The sequence below is a fragment of the Wasmannia auropunctata genome, unplaced genomic scaffold, assembly GCF_000956235.1.
Source record: "Wasmannia auropunctata unplaced genomic scaffold, wasmannia.A_1.0 LD336023.1, whole genome shotgun sequence".
NCBI classification, from domain to species: domain Eukaryota; kingdom Metazoa; phylum Arthropoda; class Insecta; order Hymenoptera; family Formicidae; genus Wasmannia; species Wasmannia auropunctata.
The window spans coordinates 590,676-617,861 of NW_012026867.1; the positions used below are offsets into that span (position 1 = coordinate 590,676).

Consider the following 27,186-nt stretch of genomic DNA (forward strand, 5'->3'; position numbering starts at 1 on the left):
TCGTTACATACCCCCGTGGAAAAGCAGCAGCCCTCGAGTGTGTTTGTACTGAACGCTGCCGCCGCCGCCGCCGTCGCCGCCGCCGCCGCCGCCGCCATTTCCAAGTAACTCACAAATGTCTAACCAAAATATTTAAACGCAACCGTCGGATTCTGAAGCGCGAGCGGGAAAGCGCGTTTGCTTTCGTTGCACCGCGTGATAATGAAAAAAACGAGAACCAAGCGGCGGCGTCTACCAGGCGTCCTCTCTTCCGCTGTTGATTCTACGCGGATTGGACGCGCATTTTTTTTCTATCGCGCAAACCAAATAAAAGCGGGCGATTTGGAGTTTCCCCGAGTGAAACTTCCGGTCTATGAATTCTCCATTTTATAGTCCCGATGTCGAAAATGTTTAACCGAATGTTTGACTTATTCGTTACAAAGTTCCAATATTGAAATATCCTACGTTTTTGAATGTTAAGCTCTTCGGTTTTATCACATTTACATTTTTAGAATATTCCGCTTTTGTTTTCGTTTTCAATAAAGATAAGTAAAAAAATTAATTTTATGCGAAAATAAAAAAAGAAATATCAGATCGCGTCGTTTCTTGTATTTTATGCTTCTGTCAGATATAAAAAAATTCCAAATGTCAAAATATACGAATTAACTCAATATAAAAAAAAATCGTATCGCGCACTCGAATCGACTGAAAATTAGCATTGGCCGTTATCGAATTAGTTTTCTCATTTCGTATTACTTCAATATCGTTCTATTCAATCTCTTAAAAATGACTCGTTCAACTTTCGAGCCGCGCGTTAATGCCATTTAGCAAATTTGCATACCGTAAAAGCGGAGAAACTCGAATCTCCGTTCGCTCCCAGAGTAGCGCGTTATCAAATTCCGTGTTCTCCTCTCTTTCTCTTCCCCCCCGCAACCGAAAGAAGTTGGTTTACCAGCTTCGTAAACACGACGTGAATCTCACAGTAGCAGCAGCAGCAGCAACAGCAGTGATTTTGCAAGTTTCGGCGACGCGTTCCTCTGTGGATCTGCGGCGAATGGCCCTCGTAAGGGCACGTAAAGCCGGCGATTTTCCATGGGCGAGCGTCACGAGCGCAGGCGAAGTGCACGCTTTCTTGAGGTACGACAATCCACGTTTAAACATTGTGCCGCGAGTCGAACCGACAAAAATGAATGGATGATTCATGAGGATCTCTCGAGTGGCACGAAGAAAGAAGCGGGGGAGAGCCAGGAGTCGGCCGGCGCGGCCGCCTTGTTTGCGTTTATATCTTCGATCATACGTCGGTTTTCGGAACACGAGTTTCCTCGACTCGTACCACAGCGGTCCAATTCATTCATCCGGGGACACCTCCCTGCCGCACGGCACGGAGGGAGGAAGAAGAAATATTGTGCGGTAAACGGTGTCTTACCTGTCCATGTTGTTCTGCAGCTCCACCTTTATTGGACTGTTCCCCGTGGACTGATTCTTGTTGTTGTATTCATTCTTCGGTATCTCTGCAAAAGAGGAGAGAAACGGAGGATGAAGACAGTTTGTTATATTCGCGTCTGACAGATCGGCGAAATTTCTCGTGGGAAACAACGTAGGCGCCCTCCCACCCTCTCCCCCTCCCTCTCCGCGTCAAGTTTTTCCGCCCGTCCAAAATGTAAATGCAATTCAGCGCGATGTAGTTTACATTTTACGTAATGCATACGAAATCGTATTATACAGGAAGCGTCATAATACACGCGGAAAATTGGCGGTAAGATAGCTTTTTCGACGAGCCCTTCGCGCCAGCAGTTCGCGCGAGGCGGCATTATTCCTCAATTTTTTAAGTCGCGCGTCCAGAGAGATTAGCCGCTCTATCAAGTTAACTGATTTACCGAGGTAAATGATATCGTTAGTGCCGCTAATAGACAGCACGTATTACGTGCTTGACGTGGGATCTCTATCGGTTTGACGGGGTTAAAAATGTCCGCTCTGACGATCCGTCGTCGGGAGGATAATCACGCCCCTCGCTTTACGTTTACCTTCACGCGCGGCGATTCCGATTACGCGCGGAACGTATAATTAGGAGCGCTCGGGCGCGGAGGCCTGGCAAGCGCGAGGCGTGGCTGGCCGTTAAATAAATTACGACGGTGTCGATTCTTCATTTTCAACGCGAGACTTTTCCCCTGGTGAACGACCAGACGTGGATTCTTTGTGATGCCAGACGCGCGAGGCGTCTTTCCACACTCGCGCGGTTTCCACACGCGCGCACGAGGCGGGGGGGAGGAGCGGAGCGGCGCGGCGCGGCGGTCGCGGGGCTCCTGTTGAATCGATAAGTATATGATTCATCGCAGTTTCGGCTTGAATTTCAAGCAACCGCGCGCCGCTCACGACTCGCGCGAAGGTATACCTGCGTATATGGCGTTCTCGGATCTTAGAAAACCGAGCGCAGAGGGCGGCCCGTAAAGGCGAAGAGAAATCGAAGGAAAAAAAGGGACCTCTGTAAAAAAAAAAAAGGCTAATTTGGTAGTATAATATGTTGAAAAACGTGCCGTTTCCTTTTGTCATCTTTTAAGGTCTCCGGAAGTTACGATCTCGAAAATTGGAAGCGGCGCATCCTGTATATACACGATTCCGCATATTCGATGGACGATCGTAAACGTCGTGACGACAGTACTGATGATTAGTGGCGGGCGGTGGTGTGGTCTGAGGGATCACACTCTCGCAACAATATGCACGAGTGGTATTAACGCGTTAATCCTCAACCGAGGGAACCTCGAACACACAAGTTTCGGGCATAGAATAGCGGAGTAACACGAATTCTATTACGTCTCTCGCGATACTCCCGCTGAAATATTCGAGTTAGTATTAGCTGCGATAAAATGGCTCGCCGGCAAAACGCGCGCTTCTACAACATTAATTTCCGGCAATTTCCGCAAAAATTAGAAATACGCGCAACATTCGTGGTCAGCGGAAAATATCGTGGAAAAAAAGATCAGAATTACATATTTAAATCCGGATATAATAACTGATAAAATAGAAATAAGCATGCTGAAATGTATTTACATTTGAAACAAGCTGTGAATTAATTTTAGAAGTTTAACTCGAATCTCTCTCTCTCTCTCTCTCTCTCTCTCTCTCTCTCTCTCTCTGCCTCTCCACACGTCGAGATACGGTCGCGGTAGCGCGGTGCGCATTTAAAACGCAGTGCTCCAGCGTTTTGAATATTAATGAGCCACTTTACACGTTTACGCGCGCAAGCGGCATTCCAGTTCGAGCTTTGTTGTTCTTGACACTTAACCGGTCTCGAGTCCGCTTCACGAAACCCTTTTTCGGGATACGCTCGATACGAAGAGGCGCATCGGAGCTCCGTTGCTCCAGCGCCCTTTGTCTTCTTACGGGGAGAGCTCGCCCAAACTCTTAACGTGCCCCGCACCTTTAGGCATACCTTGGTGAACGGTAAAACGCGGGCGTGGGAAGAGAAGAGGGCCCGGCCGAAGCGCTTGCTGACCCCACCACCGCTAATTGCAGGTGTTGGTGCTCCGGCCCCGAAATCCGGTGATTATGCCATTTAGGCAGATATCGGTGATTACGGTGATTTCGGGGGATACCCCGCTCTCTACCTGGAGGGTGTCTTTCTCCGTTTTTATTTTTCCTCCGGGGTGCTTAGGCGCACGAGACGGCGACCCCCGTCGCCCGGAATCGAATTAAAGGAGAATATCCGCTAATCGGCGGTTCGCCGGCGAGAATTCTTTCTAATTGGCGACCTGCCAGGTGATTTACCGCCGATGATGCGCTCGCGAGAGGCATCATCACGCGAAGAATAGCTTGAAGAAGAAGGGTTGAACGTGAGTACGCATCGAATTAGAGCTGGGTTGGTCGTGTCAAATCATTTTGAGGGACGAGAATCTCGGTTGCGCGATAATATTGAGCTATATATCTCTGTCAAGAGCTGTAAGATGACTTTTCTCGAACAACATGAAAAATATAAGAAACTTAACAAAAATAGACGCAAATATTTAATATTGGAGAGGATAAAGTATAATTTTTTTTGCAAAAAAAAAAAATTTTAAAAGAATTAGTATTTCAAGAATCAAAATGCTTTTCTTTACGTACAGTTTGCCGCCGTAAGAAGTTCCGTAATAATGTACCATAAATTTTTGGACACAAAAGAGATTGATTTATTGAGTGCTTACAAGTATCAGGTATTGTACGTAAATAAGTATAATCCTTTTAGCACGTAAAGGTGTTTTTTTATTTATACGTCAATCATCCAATTCATAATTATAACAAGAACAAATGAGACTCGAGGTAGGTAGTAAGAAAATTCGAGCGGAAAAAATGAAAGCAGAAACGAGAGCAAATTCACCTACTGCGCAAGCAAGGTGACTCCTCGGAAAGTAAGGTCTCGTCTATGGACTTACGCATTATGCAGACGGCCCTAAGCGTCAGGCGGTGTCATAACCAAGGAGTCAATAAGACGAAGGATCGTAAGGCTCGTAAATCACTGTTCGAGCTATCCCACGGATTTTAAGAGAACCTTTGAAGCGATCCACGTTTGCTTTAGAAAAACATCAGGGTGCACAGGAGACGCATCGGAGGAAAAGTCAACCCCGGCGCTCGACCGTGGAATTTGAAAAATCTTTACGGCGAGCCGAACAAGAGAAAAGAGCGTGTCACCCGGGTGCCCGGGTATTTGTGCCGGACACTTCCCGAGTCGCCGAGTGGACCGGGGGAGACTTTATACGTAGAAAAGCTTAGGTTTCGCCGTTGTTTTCTCTGTAGTCGATACCACGCGCCGGTGGAGTACCTCGGAAAAATGTCGCCGCAAGGCGCCCTTTTCTTTCCACGAGTGCGCTCGTGGTATGGCAAAGGACAAGTGAAACCGTCAAGGGATTCGTCCTTCACCTCCGTATATGGTTCGAGTTTCGAGCCTATTGTTTTCCATATGAAAATCGAGACCATTTGTCTTTTACACAATTTCCGTAAAGCCAAGTTAAATTTTAACTAAAAATCGCGATCGAAATAATCGAATTCAAAACGTCTCGCGATGTCGCAATTCCAATGTTCGCGATGTCTATTACTGTTTCATTACTTTTCATTGGATAATACTATCTATCGGGTAGTTTTTTTTTAACATCTTTTTTTTTATCCCGTTGAAAAGTTACCATCGGTAGTGCGCGGTGTTATTTCATGTTACGATCCTTTAAATTAGATTTGTAATTAATTTGCCTATGCGGGCGTAAGTTTGAAGAACTCGCTAAAGACTAAGTTGGCAAGCCGAGCTCGTACCAATTCGCTCTCTCCACAGACCAATCTGCGGCGACTAAATTTTGAGAATCGTTCGGCTTGTTAGAGTCAAGTTAGTCTCGAGGCTACTCCAACAAGTCCCGACTTTTTATTTCCAACTTTTATTTCACGAGAAGCCGCGTTTTCTCACGCGCAACACGCGAGCATCGGCCTCCACGTTATCACGTGCCTTGCTTTCCCAAGATAAATCGAAGAGATACCTTCGAAATCCTTCGGCAAACGGACGAAGAAGGCGTACGAAAAGTTTGTTAAGAAAAAAAAGGGAAAAATTTCAGGTACGTAGCGTGGCTTTCGTTAAAAAACTTGGGGACGATAAGATGCCGCCGAGCACGGAAGAGAGACTGCAGGAAATTATCGATACCCCACTCTTTGGCTGACCCCCCTCATTGGTTACCGCTGATTACGATGTATACCCTCGTCAAAGATGTCACCCGCCGTCGTTCTTTGCTAAGCCTTCTTTCGACGGCTTGGCGCAAACACCGCCGATATTATCAGAGGAGGGACACCCTGTCGGGACACCCAACAGGATACTTGCGCTCGCAAAGATACGCTTCTCTCCCTAACAAATATTTATCCGTATTTACGTTGATGTATATATTTTCGTTTATTAATCGCGTGACACTACTAAACGTGTTAGAGTTTCATATTTGTGCATGTGCGAAGATAAATCGATGTTTTGTAGAAGATACGAGAGCTACGGAAATAGAGCCTCTTTCATTTCGTAACGCAATTACCTGACCATATGAGAAAGAAAGTAAGAAAGAGAGAGAGAGAGAGAGAGAGAGAGAGAAAGAGAAAAAAAGCAGTTTTCTCAGATAAATATTTCTTAATTAAGGTAATGGCGATCGTAGATCTTTTGACAAAGATGAAAGGGAAAATGTACGGAGTAATACCAGAAATATCGTCTACAGATTCTATGATTAACCTTGTGCAGTTGATAATTTTTTTTTAACAAAGATAATTTTTTTTTAACAAAGACTCGATAATTCTCGAACTATAAGCAATTAAAAATAAAAAAAAGCTCGAGCGATTAATCTTTTGACAAATGATGTATAATTTCACTTCTGTAAATATTTGTAGTTAAATTTTTCAAAATTGTGAAAATGCCAATTGTTGTTGAAATGTTCTTTTCGTGCCGAACGAATCGATTTTAGATTGGCCACTCGTAGAATAACAAAGTAAAAGGGGAAAATTGTTTCCCACGTATCTCTATGACTGCTCGTTCATTCCTTCTCTCTACTAAATCAGACTTAACGATCCCTGCCTGCGAGAACTCACTTGGTATATTGTAGAAGTTACCGGATGGGGTGCGTACGAGACAGGATGGCTCGAGATCGGGATCGCGTTCGTGATCGCTCGCTGCGTGACTTCCTGGCAGTCTTCCGTTGAGCCGGCTCATTGCGGGGTTACGGGGTGGCACATCAGGCGGGCCCCGTGGTGCCGAACTGTCCAACAAACACCCTGCAACAACAAAAGAAAAGGCACACTCAGTTTGGAGGAACGCTGGACACCCTTTAACATCTTCCTTAATTGCGCGATGTCTACAATAGAGTTATAAATATCGACGTCTATAAGATAAAAGTGTCTAAAAAAGGGAATTCCTTTAAAAAAAACCCTTTTGCCCGTGAAATTTCCTTTTTGAACAGGCAGGCTACTCCTGCATTGTATCTCGTCCCTCGTCACTGATGTAATAAAAATCAACCCTTACAAATTGTTAAAAAAAAAAAGAAGATTGTAGGAGTCGAAAAGAAGTTATTTTTATGAGATGGTCAGTGGAAATACGACAGCTATTTAAAAATTGCCTGTCTCGGAATAAAATTGGTTCTGACGGTTGGTAAGAAAAGCGACGACGGAGGGGGAAAATCCCGACGACGGCGCGAGGATTCGACCTAGAATCTAGGGCGGCTGACGGTCTTGAGGCTTATAATGCTCGCACCGAGTAATCCAGGGCAGGTGGCCTCCAGCTCCGGTTTTCATCTGGCGAAGGGTTGAGCCGATCTCACGATTAGGCACGGTTCACACGCGACGCGCCATCATCGCGACCGGGGGTGGATAGATGCGGCGTGGAGCACCGCTAATCCTATCCGCGAGCGATCTGGGATTTTTTTAAGCCAAGATTTTTTTTTTAAACCAAATCCGGCAAAAGTTCGCTTTCAAGCGTTGACGCAAACGCGAGGCAGCGGCGTGGATTTGCGAGTGTCGCGGATTAAAAAGATCGTTGGGAGATATTAAAAATGCAGAGCCTAATGCGATTCGTTGATTCACGGTGCGAAAGACTATCACATCATTTATTTCGATATTTTCTACGAGAGCGTTAGCAGATTATTGTTAGACGCATACTGTAATATTCAGAGGGCTTTATGCACACCGTGGTAAGCGCAAGCAGTTGCGAAGTTAAATTTCGGTCAGATAGTTTAAGCGCCGTATGTACTCGCGTTTGCATTAGAGAAATTTACTTGCGGTTTACTTTGTCTCAATATGTATGCAATATTATTCTAAAATATTTTATCACTTTATTTTATCATTATTATAAAAATATATTTCAAGAACAATTAAAATCTCCTGTTTTCGTTTACGTAGACGACAATATAATTGTACCAGTTGATCACCGGTGTCATTCGAAAATAGTCAGATTCGGGCATTACGTCGACAAAAAGCCTAAAAAGAGATCCGGTATGGGAATATCGGCAAGAAATTCGAGCTCCGCTTCTTCTGCATCGAGTGCCAGCCAATGAGGCGGATTCGTCCGTACTCTTTTTCTGGCGGTCGTAACGAACGTCGCCTGATATCCTATTGGACGATAAAGGGCGCAACAGGAGGCGGCGGCGTGAGCGGAAGAAGACGCGGAAGGGAAGGGGGAGGGCACAGCGAAGGGAGAGCCGGGTGAGCGAAAGATGAAGGAAGAGGGTGCGAGAGCGGAGAGAAGAGAAAAAAAAAGAAGGAAAAAGTTTTATCCCGTGCGACGACAAAGGACTTTCTCAATCTCGTCTAATCGCGTGCTCGTCTCCCCTTCATCCTTCCTTCCACCCGTTCGCCGTAGCTACCAACTTCGATTCGTGCTTCGCTTACGCGACCCTCTCCCCTCCGCACCTACCGTCCCGCCCGACTTGGTTCAACCAAGAGCACTCGACCCTTTTACGACCGAACTTTCCCAGTTTCGACATTTCGCTCTCGGTCCCTCCCGTTCCCTCCCTCCTGTGAGGAAAGCACCATTTGGCATTACTACCAATGTGCATCGGTCCATCGACGAAGGTAAGAGACGCGTAAACTAGCATAACGTCTCAAGGGCACAGTGCCCCTTTTCCAGAAGTCAGAAGTCATCTCGGAAAAACAGCCCTTTTGCGTTTGCTCAGACTACGGGCGAATGGCACACGTATTAACGGTACCACGAACGTCAGCTGTGATTACATCGTATAATTGGCGAACGAATTAATATATATCGGCGTAATTAATAATAATCATATATTAATAATAATAATCCCAAATGTAAAATTCTTTTATTGTATCCTCCTTCCTAACCCCGGATGCACGTCTGGCGCGATCAAATGTGAATCCTTATATTAATATTTCCCAATGGAGGCTATTAAATTTTAATTAATGTAACCGTACTGCCCAAATTGTAGTACCAGCGTGTATAATATTAAATTCATGCATGTGATTTGCGTAGATCTACGTATTAAAAAAAAATGTTCTTAATCAAAATAATTATTCTATTGTCTGTTCACTTATTATTACAAAATTATTATCCTGTTGCGGAATGTCAATAATTTTTGCTAATAGAAATTTCGCTGTAGCGGACGCTGTAGTTGACAGTGCGCCTTGTCAACCGTTTCTATTATACCTGAAACTTGTTAACCCCAGAATCCGTTCGTTACGTACGAAACGTTTGCGCAACTCGAGTGCTCGACAGAAGCTACGCCAGTCTATTCATCCTTGCCGGAGCCATCGAGGCAGAAGAGTCTGTGGCACGTCGTTATTCTTGCTAATAGATCGGCGGGAGTGGGTATTGTCCTGACACAGTTACTTGAAGGATCTCACCTCGCCATCGTCGTCGTCGTCGTCGCTCCTTTTCCCGGCGCTCTAACAGCTCGAGCGCACGAAAAGGAGAGAGGACCTGCACGTCGTCGTCGTCGTCATCGTTGCTGCTCGAGGAGAATAAATAAAAACAGACCGAGGAGGACCAGGAGAGAGAAAGTTCGAGCATCGACAAAAGGGCACGAGATCATGCGTGCCGCTATCCGGTATCCAGGATGAGCATCCCGCGACAAAGGATGCGCGCACGCGGGTAGGAAGAAGCGAAGCAGTCCGTGAATCGAATTATGCTCGCCTGGTTTGCGCGCGACTGAGTCCACATTCGTAAAGGGACCTAAGGGGCGGAGAGGTACGAAAGGAACACGTCGTCACAGAGGACCCCGGACTGAATGAGTCCCTGACCTCGAGGACCCGTTGCCCTGCACACCCGGCCGACGTAATGGATGCGCGGCCATTGAGAGCGCACGTCAAAACGCGTAACATAATATCGGGGCCCTTACGCGCAAGAGCCCATGCCTAATGGAATTTATTAGAGAAGGTACTTCCTTTTTTCGGGATCCTCAGGTACGGGGATCCCTCAACGGATCGAACACATTCGCCGTGTGGAATCAAGAGGTTCTCCAGATCGTCAGATTGTCTTCGGATCACTGGAGGTGTTCTTTCGACATGGAAAAGCTAACTGGGACGACCGTATAGGGAAAGAAAGTTAGAATCTTGAGAGCAATTGATTGCCACTCGCACGTTGTGTGATGTGCAATCTGATACCGTCAAATGCCTCTTCGTAATTTTAATCGAACATCAAACTGATAAACTTTTAAGCAATAAATTCATCTAATTTCGTTACTAATAATATTATTTCTCTGGATCTTGTGTGTGCGTGTGTGCGTGTGTGTGTGTGTTAAATAAATGTTATTAATTTGGTAATAGAAAAATACGGGGGTATATAATTTAACAGCAAAACATTGTTACTTTAATTAAACATTATTTCACATTTGCGAGGATTAACAACAATTTTGTAATTATATAAATATTAGATTTGAAGAAAGAATAATTAAATAACTCGGTGTGTGCATTGTGGATTTAAATTATGAATTTTTGTTTTTGAAGATTTTTGTTTTAAAAGATACACTATGGCCACGCTATTTCTCGCCGAAAAAGTATGACTTCGTGTGAAACCGCGTGCTCTGGGATAAAATGCCGCATAAAGCAACATCATAGCAATATCTACGGAGATTTAGGAGGGGAAAGGTGAACAAACGATTCGGGAGCCTGGTCACGTATCAAAGAGCAGAGTGGACGAATTTTGGGGTGCAGAGGGAAGAAAATGAACAAGGGTTAGTCTCGTGTCTGGATTAGCTTTCGGAGCGGAACGAATTAATACTATATCGCGCGCTGGATAAAGCTGCGCATATTTCCACGTGCCAGCGGCAGTCGCGTGAGAAGCGCCGCGTATGGTCGTAGTTTTATAAATCCACCGCAAGAAACTAAAAAAAAATTGCCTTACTTCTCCATGGTTTATGTCTATTTGTACAGACTTTTTTTTTATAATTATGTTGAATGTATGGGTGTGCCATGCATGTGTGACTGGGATTTTCAGATGTAACTTACGAGAATAACGCGAGTTTGACTCTAAAATGAAAGTTTACGGAACACTTTTACTTTTTTTTTATTTACGTTAAATAAATATAGCTCCAGCTTCACCGCTTTTTAAGATTGCGGGAAGATGCAATAGTATGAATAATTAAAAGCGACTATTCTCGTCGCAGATATCGATAAACCAGTCAAACATTTTGGCCGGAGACGCGAATAGACGTGAGCTCGAAACGCCGTTGTCCTACTCACCAATTTAACAAACCGAAGTGAGATTGTTTTAAAACTTATGACAAGATAACTGAATTTCAACGGAGCTAAAAATAATCGATATGCCCTGTATTCATTCTCGAGTAAAAGGACTACTCCTGACAGATCGCTTGAATTATATCGGATCATAAGGCGCGTACAGAAAAAGAGAGACGGATAGGTATATAGACAAAGAGAAAAAGGAGAAAGGGAAGAGGGAGAGAGAGAGAATCTTATAAAAATATTATTGAACGGATATACGCTATTTTGGTTCTTCCATCAGCCGCATCACACAGAACGTCGGATATATCGGGAGATCCTCCAGGCTTCTCGGTTCCCGGCGAATCCTAAAGCGGTTGAGTTATCTTGAGTTTACGTACATACACCCCACCGCCGCGCCGCCTCTTCGTGCTATCCCCAGAACTTATGGAAGCCATGCCAGAATTTGTGGAACAACCACTTTACTCCGGGAATCACTACGTCGCTGTAGTATCGGGTAACGTTCGCAATTTATCGCAATATCCGGAAGTTTTCGCGGAAATTTTTCGCTGCGCGTTGCATCATCTTCCGCGCGCTCGCCCGCGTCCGTATCAATTTACCATAATTTAATTACGATAAAAACGCTTAGCTACGCGCGCAATTAGTCTCATTAAGGATGTTGGGCGAAATGAAATATCGTGTTTCTGCGTAACCGAAGATCTACCCTAGATCGGCCCTCCTGTTCCTCAAGATCACAATTTATTGCAATTGGCCGTCCAGGCTTGCGCGGTATTAGTCGGCATATCACATTATATCATCATCATTTGATCGTATTATAATAGTGATCACATATTATAACATTGATCGTATTATTATTTGAAAATATATTTTATCCTTGCTTATTTTTTTATTTCCTAAATAATTTATAGGAAGACAATTTTTTTTATCTTCCGAGAATAAGATCTGTCTCTCTGTACATATTCCAATTATACACAAAGGTACTCGTACCTTCATTATTTCAATAATCGCGACTGACTGCTGACGGCACGCCAATAATCATTACTAATCCCCGCGTTTTCGTTTCTTTAGAAGTGAATCGAGTCCTCTCGTTTTATCAGTGGGTCGGTCGCGCGCGCGCGACGTCGCATTACGTCTCGTTAGGAGATTTTCGCCGTCGAGTGACCCGAGAGCGAAGGGAAAGCCTTCTCGAGACCTTCTCTCTCGCTTCCTTCTGGCATTAGAGGGAGGAAAATCTTGAAAAATGAAGGGGCGGGTCGGCCCGCTTCTCTCTCTCTCTCTTTCTCTCTCTCTCTCCGGAAGGGGAAAAGAGCACGGGTAGGGCGAAACAGTTTTAATTGGAAGTCGGAGGAGACGCGGTGCAGAGGGAGAGACACGATGTGGACGGGAGGGTTGGCAAGAGCGGAGAGGGGGATGAACGGAGGGCCGATAGCGGCGGTTCTTTACCCTCGCGCTCGTACTACGCCCTATGTGAACCCCGTCCCCTTATCCTCGTGTTACATACATTTTCGCGCGTACGTAGGTACATACACGTCCGGACAGGGCCGGCTGGAGATGCGATGGAACTTAGGGGAAGATATCAAATATATCACTTTTTAATATATATTTTTTTAATCAGACCACGATATTACACGTTAAAAATCAAATGTAAAAAAAGGTCTCTTTAATATCTCATATATGTTGTATGCGCCATCTGATTGTTTTTATTACTTATTATAATCATATTGCTTTACTCATTATTTTCTCCAATTATTTTCTCATTAATTTGTCTTCTCCTATTAATGTAATTTTATAAGACGGAAACTTCTGTTTGTCAATTATTCCGGTGGAACTATCTTTCGCGCCGGCCCTGTTTTCGGACGAGCTTGCACGTCCGTGTAAGTTCGAATGCACTACCATCTGTACCAGATGGAAGTCGAGCATCGCATCTCTCGGCGGCCTTAAACCGCGCGGAATGGCGTGGCGGCGGCGTCGGTGCCGCCGCTCGTTTTTCCTACAGACAAAGTGGAAACTCCACGAGGAGCGATCCGCTCCGAAGAGGAGAGGAGGAAAAGAGGGAGAGAAAAAAAGGACTTAATTCGTTTCCCATTAGAATTTACGTGGCTCGAAAATAAAAAGGGAGCGGGATAGACCGAGCGAAGTCGGAGAGCAGCGAGAATTCGTGGAACGCTCTCCCGCCGCCCAGCTCGACCATTGGATTTTTCACGGCACGCCGGTGTCCTGGAAAATCGAAATTAGCTTTTCCACGGCGGCCAAGTCCGCGGGAGTTAACAGGGACGGAAGTCGAAATAAATGGTAGCTGATAAAAAAAGGGGAGAGAGAGAGTGTGAGAGAGAGAGAGAACATTCGCGCGCGCACGCGACACTTGTCCCGCGTTCTCTCTTTGAAATTTCGTTGGCGTGTTTTCGAAGAAATTCGCGATGAAAACTCGCGTACGGACGGAGACGCGATTCCACAAAGAGAGCGTACGTGAACTAATAACGTTCCTGCACTTGCGTCGCGTGTTTACGGCACTAAATTAGGAAAACTGAAATCAGGAAAGCTCGTTAGCGGCGCAGCACGGCAAAACTGTGCACCGATAGAATTATATCTGTTTTAATCCCGTATGTGAATTCAAAGAGTTAATACGTTTTCTCATCGGACCGTGATAACTACGTCCGGCATCCGCCAAGTCTGAAACGTATATATAATTCACCCTAAATATACCGTCGTATTTAAGCTGAAGCTTTAGATGATACATGGTCCGGAAAATTTCTGTGTGTCGGCCTAGGGAGCTATTACGCACGTACGTGACGTGTAACGTGCAAGGGCGGTTGCATTAAGTACGATATATCTGAGAGGATCTCCTTCCGCGCGAAAGTACGCTGAAAACTTTTCACGTTCGGCGAAAATAAGGGGCTCCGGGTGAGAAAATGGGGCGGCTTAATTCGTTTCCCATTAGAATTTATGTGGCGTGCACGCGCTGCCCGCGCCGGTAGTGGAAAAGCCGCGAGAGGGCTAGTCTTTAGTTTTTCCTTCTCCTTTTCTCTCTCCTCTCCTCTTTCTCTCTCTCTCTCTGTCTCTCTCTCCCTCTCTTTCTCTATCTTTACGACTAGGAAGTCCGGCATGTCTAGTGTATTCGAGTGGACCTCCGCGAAGCACCTCGATACGACACCCCCGGCGATCCTTTCCTTCGAAAGGAGAGACTAAGCCGAGCGTGGAAAGACGAGGCATTTCCCAAACGGAAAACGGCGGTGCGAAAATCAAAGCGTCTGATCGTGTGAATTCGAGCGTATGCTCGACCCTTAACTCTCTATCTTTCGCTTTCATGTGAAAGCTCGCAGGATATCCCTGACATCATACATAAAAATTGTTATTAGTCAAATAGTGCAAATCTTATTTCCGAGCCTTTCTCTTTCAAGTCGGACCGAATAACGCCCGAGTGATAACTGTTAAACTTCGCATACAAAATACAATATACAATACTCTATAATTCTACGATTTGACAAAAAATTTTTGATTAAATCAGTTTGTCAATTCCTTTAGTCGTTCACATCGTATTGCAAAATGTACAATCGTGATAAGAAAATAAAATAACATTATTCTGATTCCGACCACACAGATCGCTAAAATATCAACTTGGCTCTGTTTAAACTTTTTTCGTACGAGATTCGTACGCTCGATAATTTACGCTCTCAATCTTAATAACGTATCTCATTAATTTTGTACTATATTACGAGTTAATATAAGAGTGCACGTGATAACTTATATTAATTTTTAACGATAATAATACCTCTTTCTTCTCGACTCGTTGCGACTGCTCACGCGAAAGTTCTCCCTCGTGGAAAGGATGTCGATTGAGAACATCGATTCCGGCATAAAGTGTTCGCGAGCAAAGTGCAGGATGTCAGGAATTGCGGCCGATATAATTGGTACCCTGTTTTCGGCGGGCTGCATCGACTGAATCGAAACACGTGGAAAAACGCTGTGTGTGTTCACGCGAGCGATCGCCGAGCAGATCGTACAACGAACACGACCGGTTTTACGTCCCCCTAACACGCCAATTAAGGAGACGCACGTGAGTTGGAACTCGAAATTTTTCGCATGCCTGTTTCCAGTCCGACGCGTTTCTCGTTATGAGAACATTCCGATTAAAATTACAAACGCGTTGAACAATCAACTGAAACCATTTGAAACACACTGTGTTTCTCAAGCAATATCTTCGCGGTTAAAAATCGGGCGCCATTAGTAATTACTTAAAACGATCGGAGCCACGTACGTTCAACGTGTCTACGTTTATTGTTGCAGTTAATCACGTACGAGAATGATAAGTGATCTTCGGCCGAATCGCAACGGTCTGCAATTCCGAAGTTCCGAACGTTGAACGGCAACGTACAACGGGGTCGCTTGTAAAAATTGCTGCAATTTGGCACCGGAGAAACGCACCGGACCGAAACACCGCCAACACCCCGAGTAACCCTGTAAGCCCGTTCTCATCGGCAAACTTTTGCGGTCGAGAGAGTCGGCGAGCTTGTAACTCGCCCACGTGTTCGCGTCGCCGCGCCGGCCATTATCGCCGATCGATGATCGTGCCCGCTGACGATCTCCCGTGGGCGAGCTCTCTCTCTCTCTCCAACGTGGATGTCATAATATCTGCGCGCCGGCCTGGCCATCGTGCGAAACGGCGCGATGCGATAGCAAGTCTCGTATACGATCACGCTTTACGTGCGGCGGTTACACGGACACGCCGCGAATAAATTGCCCCGCGATGCCCGAAGGATACCCGCCGATCTAGGACGCGTGGGTGGCTGTACGGGCCCGCAATCGTCGGCGAATCGGTGCCCTTTCGAGATCGCCGACGAGCGAGTCGCATTATTGTTTCACCAAGTGAGCGGTCGGCTCGGGGACGACGGCTAAGTATCATCGATACCGGCTCGACCCCCCGTCCCAAGAGAATTGCCACATCAACCGGTAATGCGAGGACTATATGCGCGGATATACCGATACCTCACGCAGGATTTTCCTGAGCTTCTTTTTGCACAGATAAATATAATGCGAGTAAGTAATATGGGTTTCGATCTTTATGTCAAATTCATTTCAGATCATCTAGACCTGTATCAATAAAATAAAATAATAAGTCAACCTACATCTGTGCGAAGTGCGAACAAACGAAAGCGGAAAAATAATGAAAAGAATGACTGGCGAATATAATCATTTCTCATCGCTGTTAACATTTCATAGAGCTCAAAGCGATCTGTCAAAAAATAACATGTAATACCGATAATGTTTATATACTTCGTTATATACTTTTGGGATGTCGTAAAGGTTCATTGCGCCAGCAATAATCTTTCCTTCGGTCGTTAAGCGACTTTGTGATGATATCGGGCATCGGTTAGCTGCGAGTGGACGACGTTTCGCGAAATTAATTAGTACGAACAGCCGTGGCTGTAAACGTATCTCGGTGCAGCACCTCCGGGCATTCCACGCTATCGTTTAATCAGCGGACTGAATAGTATATACGATTTGTGATAGTTACGTCGGGTTTTGCGTAATCGGGCGACACGCCAGATCGACTTCTCGGAGAAAAGTCGTTCGCGGCCGAATGCGGTGCGCGTACGCACGTATCGCAGCGGTTATTTATTAACCGGCCATTTAATGGAGCTCCGCCATATAATGTTTTACGTTTACCGTAATAGTACCGGCCGTAAAGTGTTGCTAACGATTACCCATGTATCTCGCGCAGATCGACGAGCGTATCCCGTGTTACGTTCCCCGGGCTCTTTACGACGCGGGCGACACGGGCAATTGGAGATCTACGATCTATACACGGGTTAGCAGGTCTTACCTGCGAGAGAAACATAGAGGGACAGAGAGACAGAGAGGTGGGAGGGACGGGAGCAAAGGAGGGAGAAGGAGCAAGAATTAATTAGTAACGAACGCACGGGCGTTAACCGATCTCGTCGCGCTTCCCTATCGGCTTTTCGACGTCGGTATTCGTTAATCGGCGCAATTAACAGTTCGATGAAAATCTTACGGCAATCGTTCTCGTTCGATCGGGTCTTGTGACCGGCATGCACCTATCGGGCCCCTACAATCTACGTCCTACGATCCCATACGATCTACGGTTATCTCTCGCGCGGCTCTCTCTCTCTCTCTTCCCCCGGTGATATAGGATCCCGGAGAACGCGGTCCGACTATTAATTACAGGCTGTGGAGGAGGCGAAGTCGTTAGTACACCTACGTAAAGAAAGGAGTGATTTAGGACGCGCCGATTCCTCTCTCCTCCACCACCACCTCCTTTTCCTCCTGGTGAAACCCCTTTCCCCACCCACCTCTGGAAACTTTCGAATCCGGATTTCTCGCGGCGAACGTACCTAATGAATAGGGCCACACTCAGAGGAGGCGCCGATAGGTCGATAGATTTCGCCGGAATAGCCCGGGATGTCTGCCAACGACGTCCGCAACGATATCTGTTATGTCCACAGAGTGCACCGGATTCCTACTTCTAGGCCAAATTGCGTTACGGAGTTGAAGCCTCCCTCTTTGAAATTGAGTAAAGAAGGAAATTCTACGTTCTTTCTGACACTCCTAGACAAACGTAAGAAAATACAAAAATAAAAAAAAATTATCAAATTTTAATCAAATTTTACATAAAGGATATAAATTTTTTGCATGCAACTCTGTATCAACCCTTCGTCACGTAAATGTGTTTTAGCAAACTTAGAAGTTAACCCGTTTTCTCGAAGAAGTAGAAGGTATCGTAAAATGTTTATCGGCTACCATCCCGGAATTTCATGCAGGAGAGGCTCGAGATCGGCGCGATAACTGTGCGCATCGTGCATCGTACGGCGAAATTTATTGCCGGCGTACGCACGACGTTTGTACTACCCCCTTATGATTTTCCCGATCCCACGTCGCCATTCCTCTACCGTAATCGCGCGAAAGGAAATGATTTCTTTAGAGAAATACGCCGGCACACGGCTCTCTCGGGTCGGTTAAGGCACGGGGCCGAAATAAATCCGCAAAGCCGAGGTTAAAATCGATGCCGTGCGGCCGTTTGGCGAGGATAGAGCGAGGAGAGGCGAGAGAGGTTGCCGCCGGAGGAAGAGGACGGAGGGGAGGAAGGAAGGAAGCGGCGAGGGAGGTAAGGGGGTGAGAGCGCGGGGGAGGGAAAATAGGAGGGGTAGGAGACTCGAGACGGGTGGCGGGCGAGCGTGGGCGAGGAGGAGAGATCCTGCGTTTGGCAGCTCGTGGATATTGGAAGGAGGCCCGCCGCGACGAGAGGAGGTCGTAGAAGACGATCCTAGGGGTCGTTCGTCCTCCCCCGAAAGCAGCCTTCCGTCCTTATGCCACTGAGATTCCGCCGCTCCCAAACTTTTGCTCGGGCAATCACATTTTCCGTACCAGTTCGCGGGCGAGCGGATAACCGATACCCGTGGCAACCATGCGCTATTAATAAGAGGTCACGATTTTGTTAAATCGGCAGGAACGTTCTTCGCCATAACACTATAATCGGAGCTTTGGCGAGCCACACCGTTTCACCTTAATCTTTTGAATAATCGATCTGATATAATATTGGAAATTTGACGAATAGCGTTATACATTTAATATATATTCATATCTTAACCTATAAATAAAGAATAATTAATGGCCCCGTATAGAAACGATAACTATATTAAGCAATTAAATCTAATCTTCAATATAAAACTCATATTCATATTTTTTTAACAGTTACGACAGAAATAATTTTTTAATAAAATTAGAAGGCAAAATTTTCCTCGAGACCTAATGATGGCACCCATGGACCAATGGAATACCAATTTTGCGACCAAAAGTGTCGAGTTCGTCTCGTACCAAGGAAACCACTAAATTAGTTGCCCAGTGGCCAAGGCACTCTAGGAATACCAAAGTTGCAAGTTTGCGATGCAGGATAGCTTCATGGGGTGCAAGATTGCTCAATTTCGAGTGCGGCATCCGCCGAGGCGTATGTATTAAAGTTTGGCCGGGCATGGTACGATGCGTTTTACGGTACGGTCGAAATGACTTCCTCGACTACTCGAGGAAAATGGCAGCTTCGTCGATATCGTGGAACAAGATGCCGGGGGTAAGTAAACAAACTCGATACGACACGTTGAGAGAGAAAGAGAGAGAGAGAGAGAGAGAGAGAGAGAGAGAGAGAGAGAGGAGAACACAGATGTAGAAAATGTGTTACATTGTGTACATTACGTGTGTGTAATACACATCGCGCCTGTATACATATATAAGATATATGATAACGAGTGGTACATGGGAAATTTAATCTTGTAAATAGTTGCTGTCTATTACTCTGATGTATACTTTGTAAAATAACGCATAACCTGCGGAATGGAATGCGCCAAATTATATTTTTTTCCCCCCCGAAATAGATAGGATGGCTCGTACGAATTCCGCAAAGTTTTTCATTTTCATAAATTGAGAAAATAGATATCAGCTCGGCTCGTATAAATTCCATGAAGTTTTCCATTTTCATAAATTGGGATTTTCCAGTGGTTGGCATATTTCTAAGCACAAAACGAAACAAGTTTCATTGATGATATAATACTAACGAGGATTTTTCGTAATTAGATATTTCATTAGATTAATCATCGGTGAACGTATACAGTCGTATAATATACCAGTAGCGAACGAATAAATTAATCGCTATTATTTTATTAAAATGTTACATCTTTAATTAAAACACACGTCGCGCTGATGCTATACTGACTTTAAATTTCTCAAATCATAACCGCTGTGAGTGCAAAAAACGCAAGCACGACTCCATCTATCCGAGGAGCACGGCATTGCCTGATACATTGCTCCAATTCTTCAAAGTCCAGTGAAACTGCATCAGCCACGATCACGCTGAAAAGTTCAAGTTCGCGTGTCGCGAATGAGACGAAGCCGTGAGATTACTCAATCTGGCGATCCGCGGCGAAGCTACATGAAAGTTTGCGGTCGTCTTACTCGATGAAGCGTCGAAAAGAGAAAGAGAAAAAGAAAGCGAGAACGAGAGAGAAAAAGAAAGAAAGAGATAGAACCGCTCTTTTTCGTTTATCGGATGATAATGACACAATCCGGCGCGGCGAAATCGATCCGAGAGAACAGTAATTGCTCGTCGGCCGTGTTCTGCTTCCCGTGGGATTCTTAAATCTCGCGCATGTGAGGAGCGAAAGGCACGCCTTATATCCCGCGTGAACTTCGGTACAGCAATTAGATCGCGTGTTAGCGTGGACCGGACCGTCTCGAAGCGACCGTGGTAGACGAGCAACCGATAACCACGCACGTGCCTTTAACGAGGAATCGAAACCGCCGCGCCGTTGCCGTCGGCGTCGGCGTTGACGAGAGAGCTCGCCGTGGCGTCGCCTCTCTTGGATCGTTTCTTCCCTTCGCCTCGGCCTCCGTGGGGGGAATCCCGTGTGCACCACCTTACACCACCGCGCGCGCTTGTTATTACGAGACGTTAATCTCGACGGAGCAGCCTGCCGCGTAATTCAAGAAGGCCGGCCCCGTCATATAGGTATTTTAGCGCTCGAGGCGGTAATAGGCGCGCGCTCGCTCCGGGAAGGTTATTACAAAGGCTCCCTTTCTATCTCCCTCTCCCACCCTCCCTCTCTCCCTCCCTCCCTCCCTCTCTCTCGCTCTCTCTTTCGCTCTCGTACGTCGGTAATTCTGGACATCGTGTTCAACGACTTAATACACGTCGGAAGATCAGCGCGATTATAATATAATATTACGGCTAGACGCGTGAAGAATCCCGCCGTTAACGTAGAGTTTATTACACGTGCGTCCCCGCGCGCCGCACCGAGCGCGCAATGCCCGCGCACTCGCGGGAATTGTTATTAATTTATTTGTTTGGGTACACTCTATCTGCATATCCGTTAAAAGCGCAGGTGGATTTGTATTGAAAGCACGCTTTCGGCAACTGACGTTTACGTGAATTTCGAAGCGCGAATAACGATCTTTAAATTCTCAAAATTGTTCTGGCACATCAGACCATTGAAAAAAGATATATACAGATATTAACAGGAAAGTTTAAATAAAATTTATTCGCTGTAAAGAGTACTGATATTATAATTTGATGCTATCGTTATCTAAATTAATTCTGCTTTAGGAGCGCACGCAAACTTGAACGATCAAAATATATCTTTCTAAGTTACTGCAAAATAATCGCGCAAATCTCGTACGTATCTCGCATCTGTCAGTTGTGCATCGCGACGCACCACCTGCCCTTCGGGATTCCTTCGAAATCTCGCGCGCGCGTTAATCCATCGTCCTCCCTCCCTTCCGAACGATCGCGAACTCAGGCTTGTTTTATTTCCGTCGGCATTACGAAAGTTCGCGACGGTGGTGTACACCGCGAAATCCGTGCGGCGCGCCGGAAACCGGAAGCGACGCAGGCCCGTGGGGGTTGTCGGCGCCCCTGTCGGCCGAGGGATCGTTACGGTGCATTCAGAGGAACGCGGCGCGGACTGGTACACCCGGGAAGGGGCCCGGCAGCCGCCTCGAAACTTGAAAATAGTTAAAGTGAATAAACTTTAATGCGTCGCGCGCAGGGCGAATCGGTCACGTTCGTAGGGCGCAGCTTAATGGCGGGATATGACGACTGTCGCGATTTAACGTGCAAATCGCGTGGCACGGAGGACGGCCTGCCCGAAATTAATTAATTCCCCCTGTGATAACATTACGTTCGTTCGTGAAAATCATCGTATAGTTTTTTTTTTATACCTAAAAATGATTTCGCGAATTTGCACTTCTGATACTGCGACACACTTTCACGGAGAAATTAGCATTCAGAATAGAAATAATGGCACAAAAAAGCGCACAAAGTCGACAGAGATTACGATTTTTTTTATCATGATCATCTTGCCTGTTTAAGAATCTGCCAAGACAATTTATTCGCGTGTCCATATAAAATGATATCAATTGTGTTTTCTACATATTTTGATTTTAAATTATTTATGACATTCTACTTCGTTTTCTCTATAATATAAAGAAAAATCGTATACGATTTAAAATTATGCTATGTTATTTATCGCAGCTATGATAATAGAGAGTAGCTCCATATTTTCTTGAAGAAAGAAGGCAAGTTTTCTGAAACGATTCGATAAGCAAATTAGACATAGCGCCGGCAAAGGGGTCTTCGACTTCGTGTTTCGACCTCGTGCTTGCACCTGGCGGAGTCGATCAGCCTCCGAGATCGGATAAAATGCAACGTGCGGGCAGCGAAGGACGTTTAATCCAAGATTTTTGTCACGGCTGCTTGCCCGATCTCTCTGCCAGCGCGTTAACTAAACCCGTTTCACATAATTATCGGCGATCGCGCGCGGCAGCTGCGCGCCGTAAGTACCAGCATCTTCGACGACGGCTACGGCAAGGACGGCAACGATGACCACGGCTACGATTGCTACTATACGGCGAGGACAACGTTGCGGCGTTCGGCCACCATGCGACGTCTTATTATGTAAATTTAATAACGTAGTCGATGCGATGCTCGTACTCTCTCACGGATACGAAGCGTCGCTTCGCGCCGCGCCGCCGCGCCGGTGGGCGGGCGAGTTCGTGCCACGGTACCTTAAGGTTTCCACCGGGGAACACCTGATAAACCGCGCGACATTTGGAAATGTCAGAGTGATAAATACGGCTCCTGCGTGGTGGTAATGCAACCCGCCCTCCCTCTCTCGCCAACCCCTCGTCACGTATGTTTCTCCGTGCGCGCGTTGTCGTTCTTCCCGCAGCTTTTCCCTGAGCTCTCTCCCTCCCTCTCTCTCAGCCCCCGTGCTTTCTCACGGTGAAAGTGTTGCGCCCGCGGGCGATCGATTCGCGCCCGGGGATGGAGTTTTTATCGCGGCTCGAACGCTATCGCGAAGTCGGAACGAGTTCGCGGCGGATCTTCGCGAAATGGCAGCTTTCCATCGCGAGAAAATAGAGACATCGCGATCAGAGCCCGGACGATCCGCCACTTTCAGTCAATCAAACTTTCATTCGGGCAAATATATACATGGAAATTAATGATGTCCAAGTTTTCATCCTGTTACTGACACTCCGAAAGAACATATTTATTTTTTTAGGATATCTATATATTCTGCGTGAGAAATTTTTTTAAAAGGATGAATATTTATTTATATATACTTCTGTGCTGCACAAAGCACTATTTTTGGGATTGCGAAAAGCAACATGAAAAAGCATTTGGTTGTGCACTGATAAATTATTGTATCGGCTGTCACGTCAGAAACTTAAAAATAAAATCGTCATTTGTTACAATTATTATTGCCGATGTCACACAATCCCAGCCACGGAAACGTATCATCTGTCACTTTGAACGGTCTCTGATTCGAGAGTCTCGCGAAGGAAGATTATTTTGCACGTGGAGAAATTCGAAGTATCGAGTGACGGGACGGCAGCAAGAAGCGGCGCTGCAACGCCTCGTTTTTCAGCAACGATAATTATGTTCGTTTTTCCGTTCGCTTCGTCGGAAAATCTTAATGGAAATGTCGTGCTTGCGTAATAGAGTTTAAAACGGAATTTCACTCGACGGCTGCTGCATCGTGCTTCGGCAAAATGAAACAAGTTCCTGTTCCCGACAACGTATGGTATATCTAGAATTTTCCCACGTTCTAAGACGCAATGGTTTGTAATATCAGAAAAGTCTGATAAGTTTTAAGTAAATATTTTAACGCGCATAAATGACGTTAGACAAATTTTGCTTCTCTACATAGAAGCGCAATCATAACTGAAATGCGGACCGTTACGCGCAATCTCAAAATTAGTGCATCAAATAAATAAATATTGGAATTGCTATCAACGTTCCGCGATTCACCATCGATCGATCCCTTTTCGCGTCGTGCGGCGAGTAGGTACGTCACGATGACAAGTGAATCCGGTTACACGATACCGCGTAAGATACTGTCTACGTTTTCCTCTTTCCATTAAAACGCGGGGACTTTCGTCGTCGACTAGTTAAGAGGCGCATAATGGAAAATTTCATTTACATACACTATAAGCAGTTTTACACGCGAAAAAATTCCTCCGAGTCACGCCTTGGATACGTCGACTTGACAAATAGGGCCCGCGTGATAATGCAGTCGCGTGACATCCCCCTTTGCTCCATCTCTGCGGGGATGTTTTCGTCTTGCTTTTTTCCATCGCCGCGGGGAAGCGTTGCGCCCCGGGACAATCGATTCGCGCCGAAAATAGAAGCTTTATCACGACAGGCAGGAGTAGTTGGATCGCGTGGGCTCGAGGATTCTTAATTATTATTTGTCGGGAGGTACTATCCGGTATAAAGTACAGGCTCGTTTTTTTTTCATGCAAAATCATCGCAAGTAACATTCTCATAAGATTCATAAGGTATTTGCTTCTGTAGATGTCTGCAGACACGGTCGCGTATTTTTGAAATTGACGTCAGCGTTAAACAATGCCGCGTAATTTGGAATAATGCCGAGACGTGGCGCATATAAAAATAAATAAACGTCACAGTTTTAATAAAAATATTAGTCACTGTGTTTTTTCTATGGAGAAACCGAGTTATCGGGAACACCACTCTATCAACGCCACTCCGTTTCGCATTGTTAAATATTTAACTACACTCCGATTCTCTTTGATTGATTGGCTATATTCTCCCGTATATTCATGGAAGAGCTGCCTTTCATTTTTAAATTTTGCACGGAACAGAAGCGATATCGTCGTTACACGCGTCAGGATCACCCGTGTTTGATTCTGCAGAGTCTAACGAGAAGCAAACCAGTGACTAGACATTTGTACACCGGTACACACCACTACAATGCTCAGAATATCTTCAATAACATACACAACACACATAATGCCCCATTATTAAATTACCAATAATTTTCATCGTAATTTCAAATAATTTGCGTTATAGTTACACGATAAACAATACGATTGTAACATGACAGGTATGAATGTAGAATGTAAAAAGTCAATGCAATTAGTTTCACTATATATTACGATGAGAATTAACATGCATTTAAGTGATGCCATAATTCTTGCCAACACTTCCACCTTGTAGACTTTTCAACCAGAGATTTCCCCAATGCTATGCTCAAGCCGGTTTTGACGTCCCGTATAAAGAATGCATCGGATCGAGACGCGAACGATAGAAAATCACGTTCGTTCCGCGGCGGGCGCGAGCTGGTTCCCGGTGGCCGCGCACCGTAGTGGAACACACCGGGGAAAGAAATGCCACCCACCTCGACCACCGCCGTAGCAGTACGTGTACTCGTTGTAATCCATGGACGGCCTCTTGAGTAATCCCTCGCCCGGCACTAGATCCAGCAACACGGTGGGATCGCACATGGAGGAGAGCGTTCTCTTCTCTTTGTCATCGACGAGAGCGAAACGTGGGAGACGTGGGCGACGACCCGCGACCTACGTCGCGATCTGCGCTGCGCGTCGAGGGCGCCGGGTAAACGATCGCGGCGGCGCGATCATATACGCACAACGTCGTCTGGAGTCTCGAGTCTCACCCCGGGTGAGGGAGAGAGAAACACAGAGAGAGAGAGAGGCGTATATTCGCCTTCGTATAAACGATCCTTCCGGTTTGGACTTCAAAGGGGAGAGACCCGGCGACGTCGATGGATGGCGCGCGCCCGCGTTACGACAAAGCGCGCGAAAGCCCACGGTATCCCAAATTAAACCTCCTCGCCGCGGGCGCACGGAGCCGTTGAAATACGACGAATGAGGCGAATGAGGAAGGCAACCATCGGCACCTGTCCTCCGCAGTTTACACCACGCTACGCGCGAGGGGTAGGAAAAAAAGTGCGCTTGTTCTTGGATTCGCACGGTCTGACCGTCGTCTGTTGCGGACAGTAGCCACCTCGGGCATCGCTGGCGTTCTCTCTTTTTTTTGCAGAACGCCCGACCGTTTCAATCGACACCGCATTCATTCACTGCACTTTACGACGTACAAATTTTACCACCACTCTGCATGATGCACTTTTGATCCTCCGAAACTAAACGACGCCGACATAAACGTCGATTTACAGTGCGCACCTTTATTTTTACGAATAAGAACGTGCCCTTCACGTAGACGTCACAGAAATTGGAGCGCATCCGGTAAAAATTGCAGCCTAATGCGTAATCTATTGAACATTCACGTTTGTCACTTTGTTACGTGTCACAAGTAACTGCGGGCAGCCATGCGGTTCTCTTTCTCGTCACGACGAAGATTAATAATAATCCGTTTGTGGTCCCGTGACTTGCGCGGGACAGTCCGTGACCAATTGAAAACAGGGCACAGCGTGGGACTATAGCCGGGGCTTGCTCCAAAAATTTCGAAGTCAGATCTTTTTCCGCCGGTAGGTGACAAGGGTCGGTTCAATATTCGTTCCGCCGCGGGTTATCGATCGATCGATAAACCGACCACCAAGGATCCTTCTCTCGTCGACAATGTCCAGCAACGTCGGAGAGAAGCACTTCGCGCTCGCTCGCGGAAACCGGAAGTCCCTTGGTCACGTCACTTCGCCGAAGGTAGGTAAAGGCCCGGTCGATCGACGTCCTGCCGTGCAGACGGGTGTCAGCGGGAGACGCGGATTACGAAAATATGTTCCGAGAAAATTTCAGGCGACCGCGCGGTGCGGTTGTCGGTGGTCGGTACACGCGACCGGTTCACGCGATCCTCGGCAATTTCCCTTTTACGGCCGCGCGATCTATCATCTGACCGCACGAGATCCGACGCGTAATTCAACGTCCGGGATCACTGTGTTGTTATTCCACTCGATCGTGATCGCGATCGGCACACACACCCGGCCTTGCGAAGACCCACGCGACGCGACGCGATCTCCGTGGACCGTCGAGAACCGTTCCTGGTCACACTCCTTCGGAAGAACCGCACGCTTGCGCGGTCGGTGACAGACTGAGGATAGAGGGGCAGCCGATGACTCCCAACACCGTGGAGAACGCTGGATGTGAAGTAGTGGGGAAGGCAAGAGAGAGAGAGGGAGTAGAGCAGGGAGATCCTTCGGCAGCGGGGAGGTTTGCGTAAGGGGCATTTTGGAGTAAGGGTGGAGGTTTAGGTCGAGACGAGGCTGGTGG

General features: G+C 46.3%; 1 protein-coding gene across 6 annotated transcripts in view; it reads right to left on the minus strand.

Annotated features, from left to right (window-relative positions):
• LOC105452982 (teneurin-m) overlaps positions 1-27,186 on the minus strand; it is a 456,576-nt gene that overhangs the window by 20,777 nt on the left and 408,613 nt on the right. For 3 of the 6 annotated variants that reach the window (XM_011694590.1, XM_011694591.1, XM_011694586.1), the window contains exons 1-3: positions 25,344-26,977; positions 6,550-6,732; positions 1,406-1,490 (exon numbers count right to left, since the gene is read on the minus strand). In XM_011694590.1, coding sequence (XP_011692892.1) covers positions 1,406-1,490; positions 6,550-6,732; positions 25,344-25,449 — 374 coding nt within the window. In that variant the 5' untranslated portion in view covers positions 25,450-26,977. Of the gene's footprint in view, positions 1-1,405; positions 1,491-6,549; positions 6,733-25,343; positions 26,978-27,186 lie in introns of those variants that run through there. The other 3 variants (XM_011694585.1, XM_011694587.1, XM_011694588.1) reach the window with 2 other exon arrangements.